The 20,788-nt window shown below is 39.9% G+C and overlaps 1 protein-coding gene across 1 annotated transcript in view; it reads left to right on the top strand.

Annotated features, from left to right (window-relative positions):
• The window catches only part of LOC109461634 (Bardet-Biedl syndrome 4 protein-like), a 22,324-nt gene extending 2,626 nt beyond the window's left edge, over positions 1 to 19,698 (top strand). Inside the window, exons 4-14 of the mRNA XM_019758014.1 lie at positions 2,972 to 3,035; positions 4,313 to 4,424; positions 6,532 to 6,604; positions 7,954 to 8,135; positions 9,478 to 9,532; positions 10,914 to 10,982; positions 11,444 to 11,596; positions 12,879 to 13,050; positions 16,419 to 16,488; positions 18,247 to 18,385; positions 19,180 to 19,698. Of these exons, the coding sequence (XP_019613573.1) occupies positions 2,972 to 3,035; positions 4,313 to 4,424; positions 6,532 to 6,604; positions 7,954 to 8,135; positions 9,478 to 9,532; positions 10,914 to 10,982; positions 11,444 to 11,596; positions 12,879 to 13,050; positions 16,419 to 16,488; positions 18,247 to 18,385; positions 19,180 to 19,494 (1,404 nt within the window). The 3' untranslated portion in view covers positions 19,495 to 19,698. The remainder of the gene's footprint in view (positions 1 to 2,971; positions 3,036 to 4,312; positions 4,425 to 6,531; positions 6,605 to 7,953; positions 8,136 to 9,477; positions 9,533 to 10,913; positions 10,983 to 11,443; positions 11,597 to 12,878; positions 13,051 to 16,418; positions 16,489 to 18,246; positions 18,386 to 19,179) is intronic.
• Positions 19,699 to 20,788: the final 1,090 nt, after the last annotated feature.

Here is a 20,788-nt window from a genome sequence, read left to right as displayed (position 1 = left end):
CCACCCCAAAAAAATTTTCGGTGGCCCTCCCCCCATTTTTCCAGTCAATGTCTCTTTCTCCCTCCGTAAATTCCCGAATGAAGTACGCATCCCGATTAAAGTACGCACCCCCGATTTGGGGCTGGTGGGAGACAAATATTCCCGTCTGAAACGTAAAATGGAAAAACTCGAATTAAGTACGCACCCCTTCTACGCACGGCCGGTACCACAGTGAACATGTAGTATGTATGTCTTAAAGACAGTTCGTCGTTCCAAACAAATTTAAAATTGTTAAAAACTAGATTTATGCTGTGTACTACGTGATGGTATGGTTTTTCACCGCCGGCCGCAGCCGACTTGCAAGACGTCACCACCGCATCGAAAGGTATTAAAGGCAAGTGCGGCGGAACGTACAGATTTGGATCCAGCTTTGGAGTGTTGGTGATCAAGCAAGCAATGGTCAATAAAGATTCGTGAAAAAAAGACAATATTTCAATATTGATTTTATCGGTAACGGGGGGTAGTTGAATGTTGATGTAAAAGTACGTAGCTTTAATGTTTTTAATACGAAATGCGCCGAACACTTCTTTAATAGCGCCCGCCCGATCGACCCATGGAGAGCAACAATCATACAGGCGGAGAACTGGGCGGAGTATTTGGGTGTAGAGGTGCTACCGAATTTAAAATTTGACACCGAAACCAATTAACACAACAACAAAAGACTACTGGGATCAATGGGACTTTCGATTCCGAACAGGAGAAAGTGACAAGTTTGACTGCGTTTCAAGTAATCTCTCGTTATGTGATAGATGTTTTTGTCACAAAATCTAAGGAATAAACACGTATTAATTTGTACTCCGTAAAACTTATAAATCTCCCAGCTGGATCTTTGAATCCTCACCAGCAGATGAGATAAAACTGTAGATACGGTGTATTTTGTCCTAATGTGTTAGAGGACTGTTACCTTAACAAACAGGAAAGCCTGGGCTGTACACTACTTCTACTATTAGACTAAGTTCTGCTGTTATTTTGGAAAATAAACTCCAAAAACATTTAGAAAATTGACTGGTTAATGATTAACTGTTGAGCCCAAGATTGTCTCCTGCTGACCAATGGTGATACCATGTAACAGGCTACCTGTGGTGTGAGGGGTCATCAATCACAGCTTCTCCACCCTTTGCTCGAGAGCCTTTCCTAAGAGACCCTACCAGACCCTAGCACACTGAGATATTTTGTGTCCAGTGTGCTTTGGGTCTGGCATCCAGGCTACGCATGCCACGGCCCTCTCTGTGTTCTTCAGCTGTAGGTGTACTTTGCCTGTCGGCGCGCCAAACACCCCGCCCACTGGCCGGGCGGTAAGATTTCATCAAAGACTACATTTTACGTAAACTCCGCCCCTATCATTGTACCTTGCCGAACAGTCGAGTAGGAGTACATCTAGCTGGATTTTTCACGTCGTACTGGCTGGTGTAGCCCGCTATAAAGTAATTTCCTGTGGCATTTATCAAGATTTAAAAATATTTGTGATACGAAGTGAAACATGGTTAACAATTTCTGAACCTTTGAAACGACGTGTTGAAGATTCCTGAGTTGAACTCAAGCCGGAAGTGTATTTGAAATGATGACCATCAGTCGAGGCACAACTGTTATCACATGTTACGTTACGACAATCAAGAACGTTCACGGCTTGCGGACCATTTCAAATATTACCACTCATAAACCCTACAATTGTATGTGTACTTACGGGAGGTTGTATTTTTGCCCGGGTTCCACTGAGATCGGCGCCGGCTAGCTGGGGAACGATCCTGTCGGCATGACAAAGCGCCGGGCGTCATTGCCAGAGACCTACATTTTCTTACCGTGGGTGACTTGACTTCTTCTTTTACCGCAACTTGGTGTCAATATCGACGATAGTCACAGGAAATATGTTCATTTATTGAAGTTTAACTTTATTTCCACTCATCAATATTCTTATCTAAAGATGCTATAGACAATCGATGTCGTTCCAAGTTCCCCGTGCCGGTGTTCCGCTATATTCCTGGGTCGTCCACGGATTTGTCGGCGGAAAACTCAAATAAAGTACGCACCGCGAATTTGGCGACGGCCCGAGACACTTCTGGGATTTTGAAAAATGTAAAAAGTGCGTACTATATTCGGGAATTTACGGCGTATTTCTTGTAATTCGGTACTACGTGACGCCATATTTTACAAAAGTTTTTCGGTGGCCTCCCCCCAGGCCGATTTTGTTTTCGATGGCCCTCCCCCGGCTCAAATTTTTTTCGATGGCCCTCCCCCAGGCCAAAAAATTTTTCAATGGCCCTCCCCTCCAGTGCACCAGCCCTCCCCCCCGGTAAATATCGTACAGTCCCTAAATGCTTAGTGGTGCAGGTAAAATTTGGTTTTGAATGTGCACCAGTGCAAGCATGCAAAAAAGAGATTTTGACCCCTGACTTCTGAGTATGTAGTAGCTCATCATTATAATTGAGTAACACAACAAGTTTTTGAATGGTCAAAGTATTTTAAGCATTTACTAGTAGTGTAAATTGTTATTCTGCCCCTGCAGATCTAAAATGGTAAAGAATTGTGAAGTATAAGGCCTAGGGAAAAAAATGTTTTTCTGTTACCCGATTGACACTAGAAAAAAACCCTGACCCGAGCCTTTTTGGGGGGGTCAGCCATTGAAGAGATATGTACGATTTTTTAGTGGTACAGACTTGTACACTGGGCCAAATCAGAACCAAACCTAACATTTTGGTTCAAGTCCAAAAGAAACCTGAATACAAGTGTACAGATGCATTACACTAGTGATATATAATTATTCAACTGTACATGTATATTTGTTGGATCACTTTGTCTAACATTTAAAAAAGATAAAGTGAATCCCTATCTACCGAACCTAAATTTTTTCACAGCTGTATTAGGATGAATTTTCCTAGGCCTGAAGTTCTGATATCATGATTATCTGAAATGTTCATCCCTATTTCTTCTGCAGTCTTTGATAAAGGAAGAGCTACAAGAGAGCCAAGGGATGTGTGAATATGCTATCTATGTGCAAGGTAGGAACTTTCTAGCCTCAACTTTTTAAATTATATCCTATACAATGTAGGAACTTTCTAGCCTAAACTTTTTAAATTATATCCTACACGTATGTAGGAACTTTCTAGCCTAAACTTTTAAATATACATTGTATACAATGTATGCCACTCTAAGGCCACAATAATCTAATCATTGGTTCTGAGATTTCCCGCTTCATTTTTTTCTGACATTTTTTTCAATTATATCCTTACAATGTAGGGACATTCTAGCCTAAACTTTTAAATATACATTGTATACAATGTATGCCACTCTAAGGCCACAATAATTTAGTCATTGGTTCTGAGACTTCCTGCTTCATTTTTCTGACATGCAAGAAAATCTGGTTCTATATCAAGTCCAAAACCTAGGCTGTATCTTTAGCCAAAACAAATACATTTGTACTAGGTAAATAGATAGACACCTTTGATCAAACCAGTAACCTGCTGCCAGAAAAGGGAATTAGTAACAGTTTGAAAAGTTAGTTTCTGTCCAAGTTTTGATAATGTTATGCCAAAAAGCAGTTCCTCAAGCAACCGAATATAATTTTGGAAACAGTCAGACGTTTCAGGTAGCATCCACTACTTTTCGTCAGTGACGCTGGAGACTCGTCAGAAAAGCAGGTTTATAAGTGCGAACTATTGATTGATATGCAAAGAATTGAAGACAACTTTTTTGAAGGTCTAAAATGAAACAAAACTTAAGTGTCGTCAATTATACTTATAAACCTGCTTTTCTGACAACTCCCCAGTGTCACTGATAATAGGTAATGTCTGACCGTTTCTAAAGTCATATCCAGTTTGCTTGAGTGACTCTTTTTTTGTGTGTATCTTAGGCCACACCAATTTAATTTCTTGGTTAACGGATTCGCCCGCTTCATTTTTTTATGATTTGCAAAAAAAAAAAAAAATATTCAGAATCAACTGCAAAATGCTCATATTTTGCCCTGAACAGTTGAAAACAGTCCTTTTCTTCCTAGTTGTTACAGTTATTCCATCTTTCAATGCAATGGTATCATTAAAAGTTCAACATTCATTGTTTAAATTTTGAACCAGCCAGGTGTGTTGACTTCATGGCTCCTATCGTACCATTTTGGGCCATAATAGGATGCCTAGGCCTGTTTTTATTTTTTTTGCCCACCCATTCCATTATTTTTCTAGAAAAATCCGTTAACCAAGAAATTAAATTGGTCTGGCCTTATTACCTGGCTGTCTAACCTTCACCGACATATTTTGCTGATGTTGTGTTGTTTGTTGGTCAGCTCTGATCATGAGACAGGAGGGGAACATACAGGAGTCTCTGGAGCTGTTCCAGACATGCTCGCTGCTCAACCCACAGAGTGTGGAGAACCTCAAACAAGTGGCACGATCCTTGTCAGTATCAAATACTTAATATTATATTTTTGGTTCAGGTACAGTCAAACTTGTCTAGGACGACCACTCGGGATCGAGGAAAAGTGGTCTTCGCTTTATTAGACAAAAAACATGGGAACAAGATATCGTGGGGTCGTGTGGCGCAACGGCAGTGTGCGCGACTCGGAACCTAGAGCTCCCGGGTTCGAGTCCTGACATGCCACCGATCTTGTGCCCTTGGGATAGGCACTTTACACGACTTTCCCCACTAGACTCAAGTGAAAATGAGTATTGTCTGTCCAGTATACGGTTCTATGTGCGGGACACAACACCAGCAACAGCTGCCTCTGTTCCACGTGTATTGCATTGTTGCAATTTCAATTAAAAAAAAATGGGAACAAGAAACGTGTATGACCGAAAAAGAAAACTGCAGCAAAGTTTCCACCCATTTTACAATAGACTGCCCCGTCGACCCAAAATGACCCAGTCGGTACCATTTTACATTACGCAGATACAGTAACTGCCTGCTGTCCAAATCATTGGCAATCTGTCCAAATCCATCAAAATTTCTTGCTAGTTACAGGACTCGAAATACTGGGTGCATGTGCACGTTAGTGCACCCAAATTTGGAGCTGTGCACCTAACTCTTTTCTGTGGGGGCACCAGTGCACCCAAATGTTTTTGTAAGTTTACGTATGTAATGATGTTAAATGTATAGTAGTTTCTATGTATCAGAAAAAGGTAATAAAAATCATTGTTGTAGTACTTTTCTTTAGAAATGAAACACTTTGCTGAATGTTTTTGCTGACATATATTCTACTTACTCTACATGTATCTCATATGGTGCACCCCCCCCCCCCAAATTTTGTGCACCTACTTTTCTAGCTTGGGTGCACCAGTGCACCTATTCCCCAAAATGAATTTCGAGCCCTGTAGTTATCAAGAAATGTTTTCTGCCACACAGTGAATTCACGCGGTCGTCATAGGCAGAAACTGGGCCATGAGTGGTCCAGAGTAGTGCTGGTCACAGTTGTGTTGGACAAGTGGTCAGCGTAGGCAAGTCCCTTACATAATGTTTCTGTCTGTGGGGAAAAAATTGGGACAGAAAAAATTGTTGTTATGACCAAATGGCCGGCTTATAGAGGTGGTCACTTGGGCAAGTTTGACTGTATGTGATATACAGTTACCTGAATATGAACACAACATGAGGTTACTCGCTGCACGTATATAGTACCTTTATCTGAGATAACATAACTTATATCATACCTTGGCCGCGATAACGTTCGATAACGGGCTCCATGGCTTCCATAGAACAATTTGTACGCGTTTAGCCCTAACCGCGAGCGCCAATTTCGAAAATTCGAATACAGAATCCGAATGTTGGAACTGATGTTGTTGCATTTGAAGGTTTAGGGGCACCAACTTTTGGCTCATCTTGCATTGAAAGGCGTGTTTTCTTGGGTGGGTATGACATACATAAAATACAACACGGGGTATTCCACATCGGGATATCGATACGGAATACCCCGTGTTGTATTCTATATTTACAATCATCATAATCGTATGCACATCAAAATACCTTAATGTAACAATGACATAAGCTTGGTTGGGAAATAGCTGGAAATATAAAAATCCTATGTAAAAAATCCATCTGGATAATACAGGAGGCAGGTGTTTTCTGTCAGATGGGTTGAAATAAAGATGAATTTGTCAGAATGTGGCTCCTCTAGTAAGCAAGACAGAATAAAAGGGAAAAAGAAAGACAGAAGCATTCAGTATGTACACAGCTTGTTGGCAGAACATACTGCGCCTGTGCAAAACATGGATTTTTCATGGTTTTCATTGAATGTTTAGTCAATGTTGCAATGTAGAATTTTTCCTGTTGACACCATATTTGAAAACTATAGATGGGATGTCGTCCTTATATACGTGTACCACCTTAAACAAGACATTTTATTATGCACAATAAGTTACGGATTCCGCACAGGCGCAGTACATTCTATTGACTTGTAAACCCATACATGTATTGTCTTCTATAGCTAGACTAAGTCTTACAGTTATTTTTAAATTGCCCACATATGTAGCAAACACATTAAGTTATTTACCAAGGCTGTTTTTCTACCCGTAGGTTCCTTCTGGGCAAGCACAAGTCTGCCATTGATGTTTACAATGAAGCATCCAAAATGAACATGAAAGACTGGGTAAGATCTTTCACTACAATTATTAGTCTAGGATTACAGTTACAATTGCCTACATTATGTCTTAGGCCATGTTGATTTGATTATATGGATGACATCCACTAGGAACCCCAAAACTGACGCGAGCAAAATAAAAAAAAAAGTATATTTGTCCAATTCCTTGCCACTACTGAAAAAAGTTTGGCAAAAAAAGTTTCCTTCATTACTAAATCTACGTGGTCATAAAGGGTGAACAAATGACTTAACACACAGAGTATGGTATAGCGTATAATGATAGACTCTTCATTTTCATTTCTTCACATTTTCTTCTTTTCTTGAATTGATTTTGGCATTCTGTTACATTAGTATCGTTTTCCAATGCTTTTTTTTTGCAACATACAACATGTATTCGCTCATTTTGTACGATTTACAATATGGTCGAAAACTTTTTTTTTAGAAACGGACGAAAATTCATGCGCCCGCGGATGTCATCCATATATATATTTTTTTTAAAAATCAAATCAACATGGCCTTATTAGCCTGTCAATGTTTCTATGATCCATGTTCCTATATCTTTGTTTGGTATCATTTAGAATTATGTCTGATTATTATGATATACATGTAATATCTTACCTGCATCATCAGATTAATGATAAAATTTTGAGATGAAACCTTGCCAGGATCTTGATATATTTTGATAATTTAAAGGAGTTTCACATATGAAATGTATGTAACTTTTTGAGTTGAAAAACTTAAGATAGATTTATATGCTAACATTTATACCTCCGGGCTTTTTATTGTATATTTTGTAATTTGTCATGTATAGTTGATGGTGTTGAATTGTATGTGTTAGAGAAGATGCATGTGCACAACAACAATTGTTGCGTGCCGCAGGACTAGGGGTTTAAACAAAGAATTTATCAAGACCGGACACCCCTCTGTGTGAGGGGTCATATACGTGGACCAGACCGAGAATATCTTAAACATGCCAAAGGTCAATGGTCGCGACCATTTTCACACTCAAAGGGGTGTTCTGGGGCCACCAAAAGGCACCATTTTCACGCCCGAAAACACTTATACAATAAAAACAAAAGAACGTGCATCATCTACAGCCCAATAGCAAAACATATACCGAGTCCAAAAAAAATCCATCCACCCAAACGCGAAAAACAGCTGCGATCATGAAAATCTAAATCTCTCACAAAACCCTTCCGCGGAAGGATGTCTCCTCCCCCGGAGGTAATTACATGTACAAGCTTCCATAATCAATGAAGCAAATCCAAAAAAGACACTTTTTATTGAAGCTCATACATTTGTATTTCATGGAGGTACATGTACATGTGTGAGATCTCTGAATTGTGGTTGTTATTTAGGAGATCTTCCACAACCTTGGAGTGTGCTACTTGTTCCTGAAGGAGTACAGCAAGGCTAAGGAGAACCTGAAGCTGGCTATCCAGTACAGCCGGCACGAGGTGTCCTTCCAGATGCTGGCCAGAGTCTACCTGTTGGAACATGATGTGGACATGGCTCTGGACATCTATAAACGAGCTGTGGAGTCAGTTCTAATCTCAGCAATCTCAATCTTCCTTAATTTCTTTTTAATTCTGTTCATTTTTTTTAAAAAATTCCGTTAGGCCACACCAATTTAATTTCTTGGTTAACGGATTTGCCCACTTCATTTTTTTCTGAGTTGACAAAAAAAAAAAATCAATTGCAAAATGCTCATATTTTGCCCTGAAAAGTTGAAAACAGTCCTTTTCTTCCTAGTTGTTACAGTTATTCCATCTATGATCTTTCAATGCAGTGGTTTCATTAAAAGTTCAAAATTCATTGTTTAAATTTTGAACCAGCCTGGTGTGTTGACTTCATGGCTCCTATGGTACCATTTTGGGCCATAATATGGCCTAGGCCTGTTTTTATTTTTGTTTTCGCCCGCCCGCTCCATTATTTTTCTAGAAAAATCCGTTAACCAAGAAATAAAATTGTTGTGGCCTTACTTTCTTTTAATCATTATAGTATCGTTTATTATTCTAAGTCTAAAGGAGTTGGGCTCAGTAGAAGCCTACTAGGCTAACCCCCACCCTCCTGCACACTGTTTTTCTGTCCATTAGGCCACACCAATTTAATTTCTTGGTTAACGGATTTTTCTAGAAAAATAATGGAGCGGGCGGGAGAAAAAATGAAAATAAAAACAGGCCTAGGCAATCCTATTATGGCCCAAAATGGCACGATAGGAGCCATGAAGTCAACACACCAGGATGGTTCAAAATTTAAACAATGAATTTTGAACTTTTAATGATACCATTGCATTGAAAGATGGAATAACTCTAACAACTAGGAAGAAAAGGACTGTTTTCAATTGTTCTGGGCAAAATATCAGCATTTGGCATTTTTTTTGCAAATAAGAAAAAAATGAAGCGGGTGAATCCGTTAACCAAGAAATTAAATTGGTGTGGCCTTATATTCTTTATTATGTTATGTTTATACATTGTGCATATAAATAAAACAAACAAAAACATCAGTGTTAAAGGCATCCAGTGAAATTTCAGGGCAGCAAAACAAAAAGAAAAAAAAATTGCTGGATGAGGAAAGCTGTCTGATACTGACATTTAAGTTCTTAACACATTATCGTTGTCATTTGAAGCATTTGAAATAGTCCCCAAACAACATATATGAGGTGTCTCTTTATTTTTAGAGTACAGCCCATAAGTAGCTAGAACCAGTCTACAATACAAAATAAGCAACTGTTTTCCGTCAGCAACATCTCATTTTTGCATTACGGAAGACTCGAGATCTGTTTGTTATAATAAATATCTTTTACTAGTAAAAGTGGGGTGATTAGAAATACAGTTGTATGTGAACAGGTACGGTGTAACTGACTGCTGTTTTTGATGCAGATTCTCTCCTGAAAACCCAGACCTTCTCACAAACCTAGGCCTGCTGTATCTTCAGGTAAGCATAGTTATAACATGTTCTGTAGGAAGGTGTCATTTCTTGCTTATGTATACATTTGAATATGATTTGTGTTAAATTAAGGTACAATATACAGTCAAACTTGTCTAAGACCACTACCCAACAATAAGGGGTCTTCTTACTAATAATTGACAAGTGGTCTTCTTATACAAAAAGTTCCCCCGTGTTGATTGACCCAAAGTGACCCAGCTTCAGCCATTTTGCTTTGCGCAGTCAGACTGTCAGGATGTCATTATCAATGGCAAACTGCTGGATTCCATCAAGATTGCTGACTAGTGATGCATACCTAAACCCACATTTAGGTTCAGGTCCGGACTCAAGTCCAGAGGTTTAGGTTCAGTTCTGGACTTGCAAGTCCGGACCTAAACCCATGGCATATACAAAATTGCATGTTGGCAACCTTGCAATGTTGTTTGGGCAAAACTTTGGCCACATAACATGGAGGCTGAAACTTGACGATGCCCGATGGCAATGTTTTCTTCATTTTGCAGCAAAGATTTTGCAATCTACGGACGGTTTTAGGTGGTTTGGAAAGAAAGGGGTACTATGTGAAATGGTCTTTTATGGTAATAAGTCCGGATTCGGTTCTTTTAGGTTTTTTGGACTTGAACCTAAACATTCTTACAAGTCCGGATCAAAATCCAGTGAACCGGTATGCAGCACTATTTCTGAATTGACATTGTTATCATAAAAAAACTTTAGATAAGGCAGTCATTTTAGGCAGAGATTGGGCCATGTGAGGTCCCAAATAGTGCCAGTCGTGGCCACGTTGGACAAGCGGTCGGCTTATGCAAGTCTCTTAATGCTTACTACCTGTTTGGCGAAAACTTAGGACAGAGAAAAAGCAATCATTGTACATTGTTGTACTTATAGTCAGATGACTTACTTATAGAGGTGGTCACATAGGCAAGCTTGACTGTAAGTGGTGCTGAGTTGTAAGTTAAGGTGCATGTGCTGCATTGAGAAAGTATAATTTAGACTGGAAAGACCGATATTTGCGACACCATATTTTACAACATGGCAGGAAAAGAAGGAGAATACAAAGGAAAACAATGTTTTACATCAATATATAGTATGACGTGACATATAACTTTGAATACAACAGTTGGATAGCTATCCCTACATTATTGATTAGTATTTTTATTTGCACAATGCAAACTGTTGATTTTCAAGGTAAAAAAGCGTTTATGCCCTGCATTCCAATGCTTGAGCAGGAAAGTTTGACATCCCTACCAAAACACTTCAATGCAGTACCTACTTTCCATATGGTGTGCAGCTGTTCATGGAGTTAACCCGATTAATCCCAACAGCCAATCAGCAAGAACAACCTGTTAACGAATGCTTAATAATTATGTTCCAGACAGGACAGTTCCAAAGAGCATTTGAGCACCTTGGAAATGCGCTAACCTACGATCCTGTCCACGTAAAGGTACAACTGCTATATTTTACATGTCCATAGTGTCCACTTCCATAATTAATTACACACCCTTCAATGTGCACACCCTCAAGTTGGGATGTGAACGGTTTGATGTCCGGCCTTTTGTAGCTCATTACAAAGTTGACATGATTCCTTGTATGACTTCTTTCCAGATAAAGGCTGAGGCCACATCAAAACAATAGATTTTGAACTTTTAATGAAACAAAACTGCACTGTTACATTGACAAACTTTAACAACTAGGACAAAAAGGACTTTCTTCAACCATTGGGGCCAAAATATGTCTTTCATTGAGCATTTTGCAGTTGATTTAGAACAAAAATTTCTATTTTTTTTCCAAATCAGAAAAAAATAATAAACAACAAATTAAATTGGTGTGGCCTAAAGTTATTACTGTAACAGTAACATTTTGAGTTGTGATATGATATTAAGTAGAAGTTTGCCTGTCCTGTAGGCCATCATGGCAGCAGGATCTATGATGCAGAGTCACGGAGACTTTGACGTGGCTCTCACAAAGTACCGTGTGGCAGCAGCCAGCACGCCGGAGAGTGCTCCGCTGTGGAACAATATCGCCATGTGCTTCTTTGGAAAGAAGAAATACGTAGCAGTGAGTAGAAAAATTACCATTTTTATTTTAATTTATTTATTCATTTATACAGGTTAGCATATCGCCATGTTGGCGCTTTTCAAAGCTCCCTGTGACATACATAACATAATAAAAGGTAACTTAAGTACAAGCAAAAGGTAGTTATAATAAAAGAAACAGAACAGACTAATAAAGTACAGAAAACAAACTAAATAAATATGACAAATGATATAAATGATAATGTCATGAATGAACTGAATTTGCATATCAAGGTCTAAAAACAAGATGGAAAATTAACAACAAAAAAATGATATTAACTGCTGAGTGAAGAAAGGGTGGTCTTAAAGACACTGAGTATTTTTGCATTTCTGACATGAGGAGGAAGTGAGTTCCAGAGGACTGCACCGGAACAAGAAAGCGATCTCCTTTTGTACTGCATCATGTGCATTAAGGCATCCAATGCAATTTAAGGGCAGCGATAAAAAAAATATTCTGGATGAGGAAATCTATCTGATAGTGACATTTATTTGCACATTTTCATCATCATTTTATACTTGTGTTTGAAAAACAAGCCTGTGAGGCATCTCCTTATTTTTTGGTACATGCCACACAAGAATCAAGAAAGAAAACAAGCAACCGTTTGCCATCAGCTGCAGTAACATCATTTGTTTGCCTCACAGATACATGTATCAGTATGCTGTGTGATAGGATTGATTTACATGTAATTTGGTTGAAGCTCCTTGACTATACACTACAAAATGAACAGACAATTGAATTAGAATTTTTTTGCCACCCAGAAATTACACTGGATGTCTTTAACAAACATGCAAGTGTTTAAATGAAGCTGTGTGTGATGTCAAGATATATGAGTGAGAAACATAATGTCACATAAACTCACAAGTTTCACAGATGCTCGTGTCTCTTAAGTCTTATATTTTTTATTGCTTAAGCTTATGTTTTACAGTAATTAGGATGTTAAGCATTATTCTGTTTGTCTTTATTTTGTAGTATAGTTGTTGCCATACCAGGGCTTGAAATACTGGGTGCATCCACCTTAGTACAGGTAAAATTGTCTATCTGCTGGCATTTACCACCTACAATGTAAAAGGTATAAAAAAAAATAATGGCAATGGTTTCTGAACAGTTTTAGTATGAACCCTACTTTTATAGGGCTGGAAATACTGGGTGCATGTGCACCTTAGTGCACCCAAATTTGGAGCTGTGCACCCAATTTTTTTCTGTAGGTGCACCCAAATATCTTCTTAGGTTAAACGTTAAACCTAATGCTGTTTGTTGTGTTTAGGCGATCAGCTGCCTGAAGCGAGCGGTGTACCTGGCACCGTTTGACTGGAAGGTTCAGTATAACCTGGGGCTGGTCCATCTCACCATGCAGCAGTACGCCTCTGCCTTCCACTATCTCAGCGCTGCCATCAACATCAGGCCCAAAATGGGAGAACTCTACATGCTCCTAGCAGGTCAGCAACATTACAGCTACAATGTAGTGCTGTGTACCTAAACTAGTGCTGCATACCGGTTCACTGGACTTGGATCCGGACTTGTAAGAATGTTTAGGTTCAAGTAAAAAAAAAATCTAAAAGTCAAGAACCGAGTCCGGACTTATTACCATAAAAGACCATTTCACATACCCCTTTTCTTTCCAAACCACCTAAAACCTCCCGTAGATTGCAAAATCTATGCTGCAAAACGAAGGACCTAATCCGCATGCACTCATGCACACAAAACAGCTTAAGAAGTTCCACCTACCTCATGCTGACCTCATCACTGTGTATATATGCTACGTCCGACCGATAGTGGAGTATGCCGCACCGGTTTGGAGTTCTTGTCTCACAAAAACCCAGTCAAAACAGCTCGAAGGTATCCAGCGCCGAGCGTGTCGTATAATCCTCGGCAATCAGTACACCTGCTACCTGGAGGCCTGCTCCGAACTGAGTCTACCTACGCTAGAATCCAGGCGGGAAGAACTGTGCACGAAGTTCGGGAGAGGACTGCTGAACTCCCCCTGTACCGGAACTGGCTACGTCCATACCGTGGGGAAGTCAGCTCACGTCACACCAGAACTTCTACTAATCTGGATACAATTCTCACAAAGACTGAAAGATTCCGCAATAGCTGCATTCCTTACTTGGTACGACTGCTAAACACATGTAACTAATAGTTCCCTTTTTAATAATTGTTAGTAGCAATTTTAACGTTGTACGTACACGTAGCTTTTATATAATATATGCATTATTACGCTCTAAAATATTTTAAAGAATCGTGTCGCATTTTAACCATTGTATGTGTAATTTCGAAATTTTAATGTGTATATCAGTAATTCGTGTCGTCGTGAGTACCGTCCCACGGTGACCACTTTGTATATTTGTTATTTTGGTCAAGGGTAATTAATTTTTTTAACTAATTAGCACATTGTAGTTACAACCAATTCAGAGCCTATGCCCTGCGAGATGTAACATGTGCAAGACGAACAATAAACCAGTATTATTATTATTAGGTCCGGATTCGGATGCAGCACTAACCTAAACCCACATTTAGGTTCACAATCCTAACGTGCGGCCTACCCCAAGGCACCGTCCTAGCTCCGATCATATTCGTCGCCATAATCAACTGTGCTACAAAGGACGTACGCGCGAGAGATTGGAAGTTCGTGGACGATCTCACCATCATAGAGTGCAGACTGTTACACCAAACCTCCCACCTACAAGAGGACCTAGACACACTTGAGCGGTGGTCTTCAGAGAGTTTCATGAAACTCCACCCAGCAAAATGCAAAGTAATGCATGTATGCTTCGCCTGTAACCCCCCACAGTTTACATCACTGCACATCGACGGTCACACTCTCCAGGAAGTCCACGTTGCGAAACTGTTGGGCGTGTGGCTACAACAAGACCTGAAATGGGACACTCATATTAACTATGTCGTTAAACAGAGCTCCAAGCGACTCTTTCTGTTAAAACAGCTTAAGAAGTTCCACCTACCTCATGCTGACCTCATCACTGTGTATATATGCTACGTCCGACCGATAGTGGAGTATGCCGCACCGGTTTGGAGTTCTTGTCTCACAAAAACCCAGTCAAAACAGCTCGAAGGTATCCAGCGCCGAGCGTGTCGTATAATCCTCGGCAATCAGTACACCTGCTACCTGGAGGCCTGCTCCGAACTGAGTCTACCTACGCTAGAATCCAGGCGGGAAGAACTGTGCACGAAGTTCGGGAGAGGACTGCTGAACTCCCCCTGTACCGGAACTGGCTACGTCCATACCGTGGGGAAGTCAGCTCACGTCACACCAGAACTTCTACTAATCTGGATACAATTCTCACAAAGACTGAAAGATTCCGCAATAGCTGCATTCCTTACTTGGTACGACTGCTAAACACATGTAACTAATAGTTCCCTTTTTAATAATTGTTAGTAGCAATTTTAACGTTGTACGTACACGTAGCTTTTATATAATATATGCATTATTACGCTCTAAAATATTTTAAAGAATCGTGTCGCATTTTAACCATTGTATGTGTAATTTCGAAATTTTAATGTGTATATCAGTAATTCGTGTCGTCGTGAGTACCGTCCCACGGTGACCACTTTGTATATTTGTTATTTTGGTCAAGGGTAATTAATTTTTTTAACTAATTAGCACATTGTAGTTACAACCAATTCAGAGCCTATGCCCTGCGAGATGTAACATGTGCAAGACGAACAATAAACCAGTATTATTATTATTAGGTCCGGATTCAAGTCCAGAGGTTTAGGTTCAGTTCCGGACTCGCAAGTCCGGACCTAAACCCATGGCATATACAAAATAGCATGTTGGCAACCTTGCAATGTTGTCTGGGTGAAACTTTGGCCACATAACATGGAGGCCGGTACTTGACGATGCCCGATGGCAATGTTTTCTTCATTTTGCAGCAAGGAAGCAAAGATTTTGCAATCTACAGAAGGTTTTAGGTGCTTTGGAAAGAAAAGGGGTATGTGAAATTGTCTTTTATGGTAATAAGTGCGGACTCGGTTCTTGACTTTTTTTTTTATTTGAACCTAAACATTCTTACAACTCCGGATCCAAGTCCAGTGAACCGGTACACAGCACTAATTACAGCTCACAGCTCAATTTACATACGGCTAGAGTGGATGAATGAAGACCTTTATTGTACACATATACCCACTGGGTTAATCAGGGCTCGAAATTCATTTTTTGGAATATATAGGTGCACTGGTGCACCCAACTTAAAAAATTAGGTGCACAAAAAATGTTTTGCGTGCACCATATAAAACAAAACCTAATTACAGATCTTACTGCTCCTCTTCTGAGCTTGAATCTGAAATGGAAGCTAACTTCAAAATCCTAAAAATTATTCCAACAAAGATTTTGTTATTTTTCTGACACTGATGCCAAGATTATCCTGCATACTATTATACATTTGATATGACCAAAAATACCTACAAAAATATTTGGATGCGCCAGTGCACCCACAGAAAAAAATTGGGTGCACAGCTCAAAATTTGGGTGCACTAAGGTGCACATGCACCCAGTATTTCCAGCCCTGGTTAATTAAGTACAGGTCACAATTAACAGGAGAATAGAATACGGATAACATTACATATTATGTAATACTATACATGTATACGTTGTCACGTAATGACAACTACTGTATGTGATTTCAATTTCTCCTTACTTCTTAGTAATGGTAAAAAGGTACATGTAACACAGGCTACTGTGCCATTAGACAACAAATTATATGGTAGGGAAAGATTTGCTGGCTTTTCTTAATAAGTATTTGTAGCTTCTTCCACAAGAAAGACTTTGTGTTTCCTCATGTCCATGTAGTTGCGCTGACTCATCTGGAGGATGAACAGAACGCCAGAAGAGCCTACGAGCAGGCAGTCCTCTTAGATCAGTAAGTCCTGTTCCTTCTAGCCTTGTTATCTAGTATCAATTTTCTCTCATGAGGTAGTCTATTCTTTTCTGGACCTCTGACCTCCAAATGCGTTATTTTTATATGAATTAAAGACCTTTATTGTACATTTGTGCTCTTAACAAGCTAAGTACAGGTCATGAATAGACAAGGAGAAAGATACAGCAATTGCACTTAAACTATACATACTAATGTGATCTACTATTTACATGTTCAACTTCTTCTCGCTTCTTGACGCAGTTAAATATGTGCGAGCATATAGAACTAATAGTACATGATTTGTCAAGACTTTCATAAGAAATCTGAATTTTTCTACTTCATTTTTATATACACATATGTACTTAATTGGAATGATATAGGTTAAGTCTTTATGATTGTTTTCGTATTTCACACTGTATTTGAAATTATGTGCCCTTTGTGTTTTGTCCTTATATGTTGACTCTCTAATATCAGCTTTGCTGCCTTGAGAGTCAGTGTAATGTCTTGTTGCATTTTTCAATAAATAAATCAGTAAGTCACTGCAGCGATGGGCAAGCAGACTGACATGCCTTTATTCCTGATTGAAAATGGTTAAGTACACAAGAACAGTTACTCAAGCAACTGGATAGAAAATAAAACTGCCAGATATTTCATGTAGCATCCACTACTTTTCATCAGTGATCGACTGTCTGTAGTTAGTTGACACTACTGTAATGTAACAGTCACTGATGAAAAGTAGTGGATGCTACTTGAAACGTTTGACAGTAGCCTATCCAGTTACTGTTGTGTATAAAATTATATATCTACATGTATTATTACCTGGATTAATGGACTTTATTGTTTCATAATGAAAACTGCTTCCTGCTGACAACAATATACACTAGCTGTAGTATGGGGAGGATATCTTTGCACACTTGTCCCTTGGCTTTTTTTGCCTGGTTTGGGCACATTTTTACAGTGTTTCAGCAGATCAATTGTCTAGGTTGGATCAGGGATCAATTCTCAAGCACATGCAGTTAGGCCACAGCAAGTAATTTTTATGGATGACATCCACGCGCGCATTTATTTTTCCCTGATTTTGGGGGAAAAAACAAGAAATTTTGTTGCCTTCTGACAGTGGTCAACATGCGGAAAATGGGCAAAGATGTCTGTTGCCATGCAGGAACGTGGATGGCAGATAACTATGAAGAGAGGAGACAAGAAAAGGCTCTGATTTAATGTCTTGTTTCTTACTTTGATGCAGTGATATGTGATACTCGCTGTGTATATGCGATGTTCCCACTGAATCAAAACCATTTGTACCATGATTGAGACAAAATTTTACAATGTAGGAACCTTGTTTTTTTCGGCCCGTCTTGTTATTTTTTCGCCCGCTTGCATTAGATTTGGAGTCTGTGGAGGATGTCATCCATAAAATTTACTTGCTGTGGCCTTACTGTAAGACACTAGTCCTGTCACACATTCAGAACCTTCTCCCAAACACCAACCAACCATGCAAGGCTGGCTGAACGTCAAGCAGCTGCCTGACTAGATATATACCACACCTACCTTTTTATACGGATCGAATCAAACTTGAGTTGACTTGAGTCAAATTTGATATTGTCAAACACTGCTGGACCTACTGCCAAACACCAGCCAACCATACGTACACATCAGGTCCACAGGCTTTAGGGAGAATGTTGTAATTTGGAAAAACAAAAATGAGTTTGTGATAGCAAATTAGTGCTAGTCATATATAATCATGATTTTTTTTTCTCCAAGGAAAAATGCGGCTGTTAACCTGAACTACTGCATCTTCCTGATGAACCATGGAGAGCGGAAGGCAGCTGTTCGCCAGTTCTCTGTGTTTGAACAGAAACTTCAGGAGGCCAGAAAACACTCCGCAACTGTGGACCAAGAGGTCAGCTCCACTTTTAACTATTTTACCTGGTTTTAGAAGTTCAAATATCTGGAAGAGGAACTTAAACAGTTTGAGTAGTGATAGTGTGTGTAGTGGGTTAGCGACCCTGCCTCTGAACCACGAGGTTGGGAGTTCGAATCCTCGCTCCCCCAGCATGCATGCTACTAGAAAGGGTCGCAGTCCTCAGGACAGGACATTAAGCTGTGGTCCACTGTTCAGTGTGCTTGTAAAAGAGCTATGGGGGGATTTTCTGGGTACTGTGAGCTTGTAAATACTGTACATAGCGTCTGTCTTTTCTATCACGACCAGTGGAAGAATAGCTGAGTGAGCTAAACCTGGAAAGAAATTCCTTTTTTTCTTTCCTAACGGTGTCTTGGGATTTTCTGCATATTCTGTACATTCACATGCCCCGTAGCCAGAACCCCCCTACAAGGTTCAAAAGTCCACTTTTTGGTCCACATTTTATCTAAAGGTCCAAGATTTTTCTTTAAAAGATCGACAGTCACTGATTCGTATCACTAGAGGGGCTAGAATCGTAGAAAAACTGCTCCCTCTATCATTGAATAAAAAGTTTTCTCTGATTTTTTAGTTGAAATCCTCTCAAAAATGCAGGAAATGCCATTTCAAAAGGTTCATTTTTCAAAATCTCAGGGGGAGCATGCACCCGGACCCCCTAGGAACCTCGCGCCTTACCCCCCATTCAAAATCATGGCTACGGGCATGATTCACACAAAAACAGAGGCTAATTGGAAGGTGGGGAACTGTGCATTCAATATCATGATCTTCTGTTTCAGCTGCTGGACATGGCAGCACGGCTGGGTCCTTCTCTACACTTGGGTGAAAATCTGGTGTGGAATAAACAGCAGGGGGCCGACACAGCCAACTCCCAGCACCCCGGGAAGGCACCCGTGCCCGCTGCACACACAAACGACGTCCCACCTCCAGCAGAGGACAGGGAAACAACCCTGCCAACAGCGCCCCCTGCTGAACTGCAGCCAACTGCACCTCCTCCTGAACCAGACCTGGACGCCTTACCCAGCCCCCCCTCCCACCCTCTGGAGGAGGAGACAAGCAGCAGGAGAGAGAGAGTAGCAGTGCCGGCAGACTGAGGCCAGGAACATCATGCAGGGTTGGACAAGTTTTCAAAAATCTGCTTTCAAGTACATGGTCATTTCTACTTGTTCGAACCAAGTTTTCACTTTCCCAAAATATAAATGTCATATTTCCTTGCATTTTGACTTGCAGTAGCAAGGAAATTATTCTAACTTCAGTATGAAAGCAAATTGGTGGTTTGAGAGGAAAATACTGGGGCATAAGGCCACACCAATTTAATTTATTGGTAAACGGATTTTTCTACAAAAATAATGGAGCGGGCGGGCGAAAAAAATAAAAAATAAAAACAGGCCTAGGCATCCTATTATGGCCCAAAATGGTACGATAGGAGCCATAAAGTCAACTCACCAGGCTGGTTCAAAATTTAAACAATGAATTTTGAACTTTTAATGATACCACTGCATTGAAAGATGGAATGCCTGTAACAAGTAGTAAGAAAAGGACTGTTTTCAACTGCCCAGGGCAAAATATGAGCATTTTGCAGTTGATTCTGAATTTTTATTTTTATTTGCAAATCAGAAAAAAAATGAAGCGGCGAATCCGTTAACCAAGAAATTAAATTGGTGTGGCCTAATGCCACATAAAAAAATTACAGTACTTGCCCAATCGGGCAAGTCCAGGGCAATATGCACTTGCCCGAACAGTCCTTTTACTTGCCATGAGCAAGTGGGCAATTGGACTTGTCCAACCCTGAACATGTGGCAGGAAAGTTTGTGTCAAGTTAAAGACATCCAATGCAATTTCTGCATGGCAAAACAAAAATATTCTGGGTGAGTTTTCTGTCTGATATTGACATTTACTGACATTTCTTATCACATTTAGGTTATCAATTTATACTTGAAGCATGTGAAATAGACCCAAAACATTTAATGATTGGTACCACCAATAAACAGCTAGGACCAACGTACTACAGGGTAGTATCATATCAAACAAGGAACAGTTACTGTTTTCCGTCAGTGACATTGCATTTTCTCCTCACATATGCTGTGGGATAGGGCTGATACAACGTACTCTAAAAGGGGGCCCGCAACTCCTTCTCCGTAGAGCGTAATTGGCCGTTTTAATTCTACGTAGAGCGTAGACGGACCGCTCTAATATTTTTGTGTAGAGCTTATTCGGTGTTTTAATTCTACATAATGCATTGTAGCCACTTTATCTACAGTGTAATCGAGAGGTTTCCGAATTCAGCGTAGAGCGTCGTCGGGACCCCCCCTTGCAGGCCCTCTTAAAAGAATGACCAGCAAATTTACTTGAACAATCCATTTTTGCTGCCCTGAAATTGTGTTAACT

Source organism: Branchiostoma belcheri, unplaced genomic scaffold (assembly GCF_001625305.1).
Source record: "Branchiostoma belcheri isolate BF01 breed outbred unplaced genomic scaffold, Haploidv18h27 scaffold94, whole genome shotgun sequence".
Lineage (NCBI taxonomy): Eukaryota > Metazoa > Chordata > Leptocardii > Amphioxiformes > Branchiostomatidae > Branchiostoma > Branchiostoma belcheri.
The sequence above is the reverse complement of the archived record's forward strand: the minus strand, read 5'-3'. Positions and strand labels throughout refer to the sequence as shown.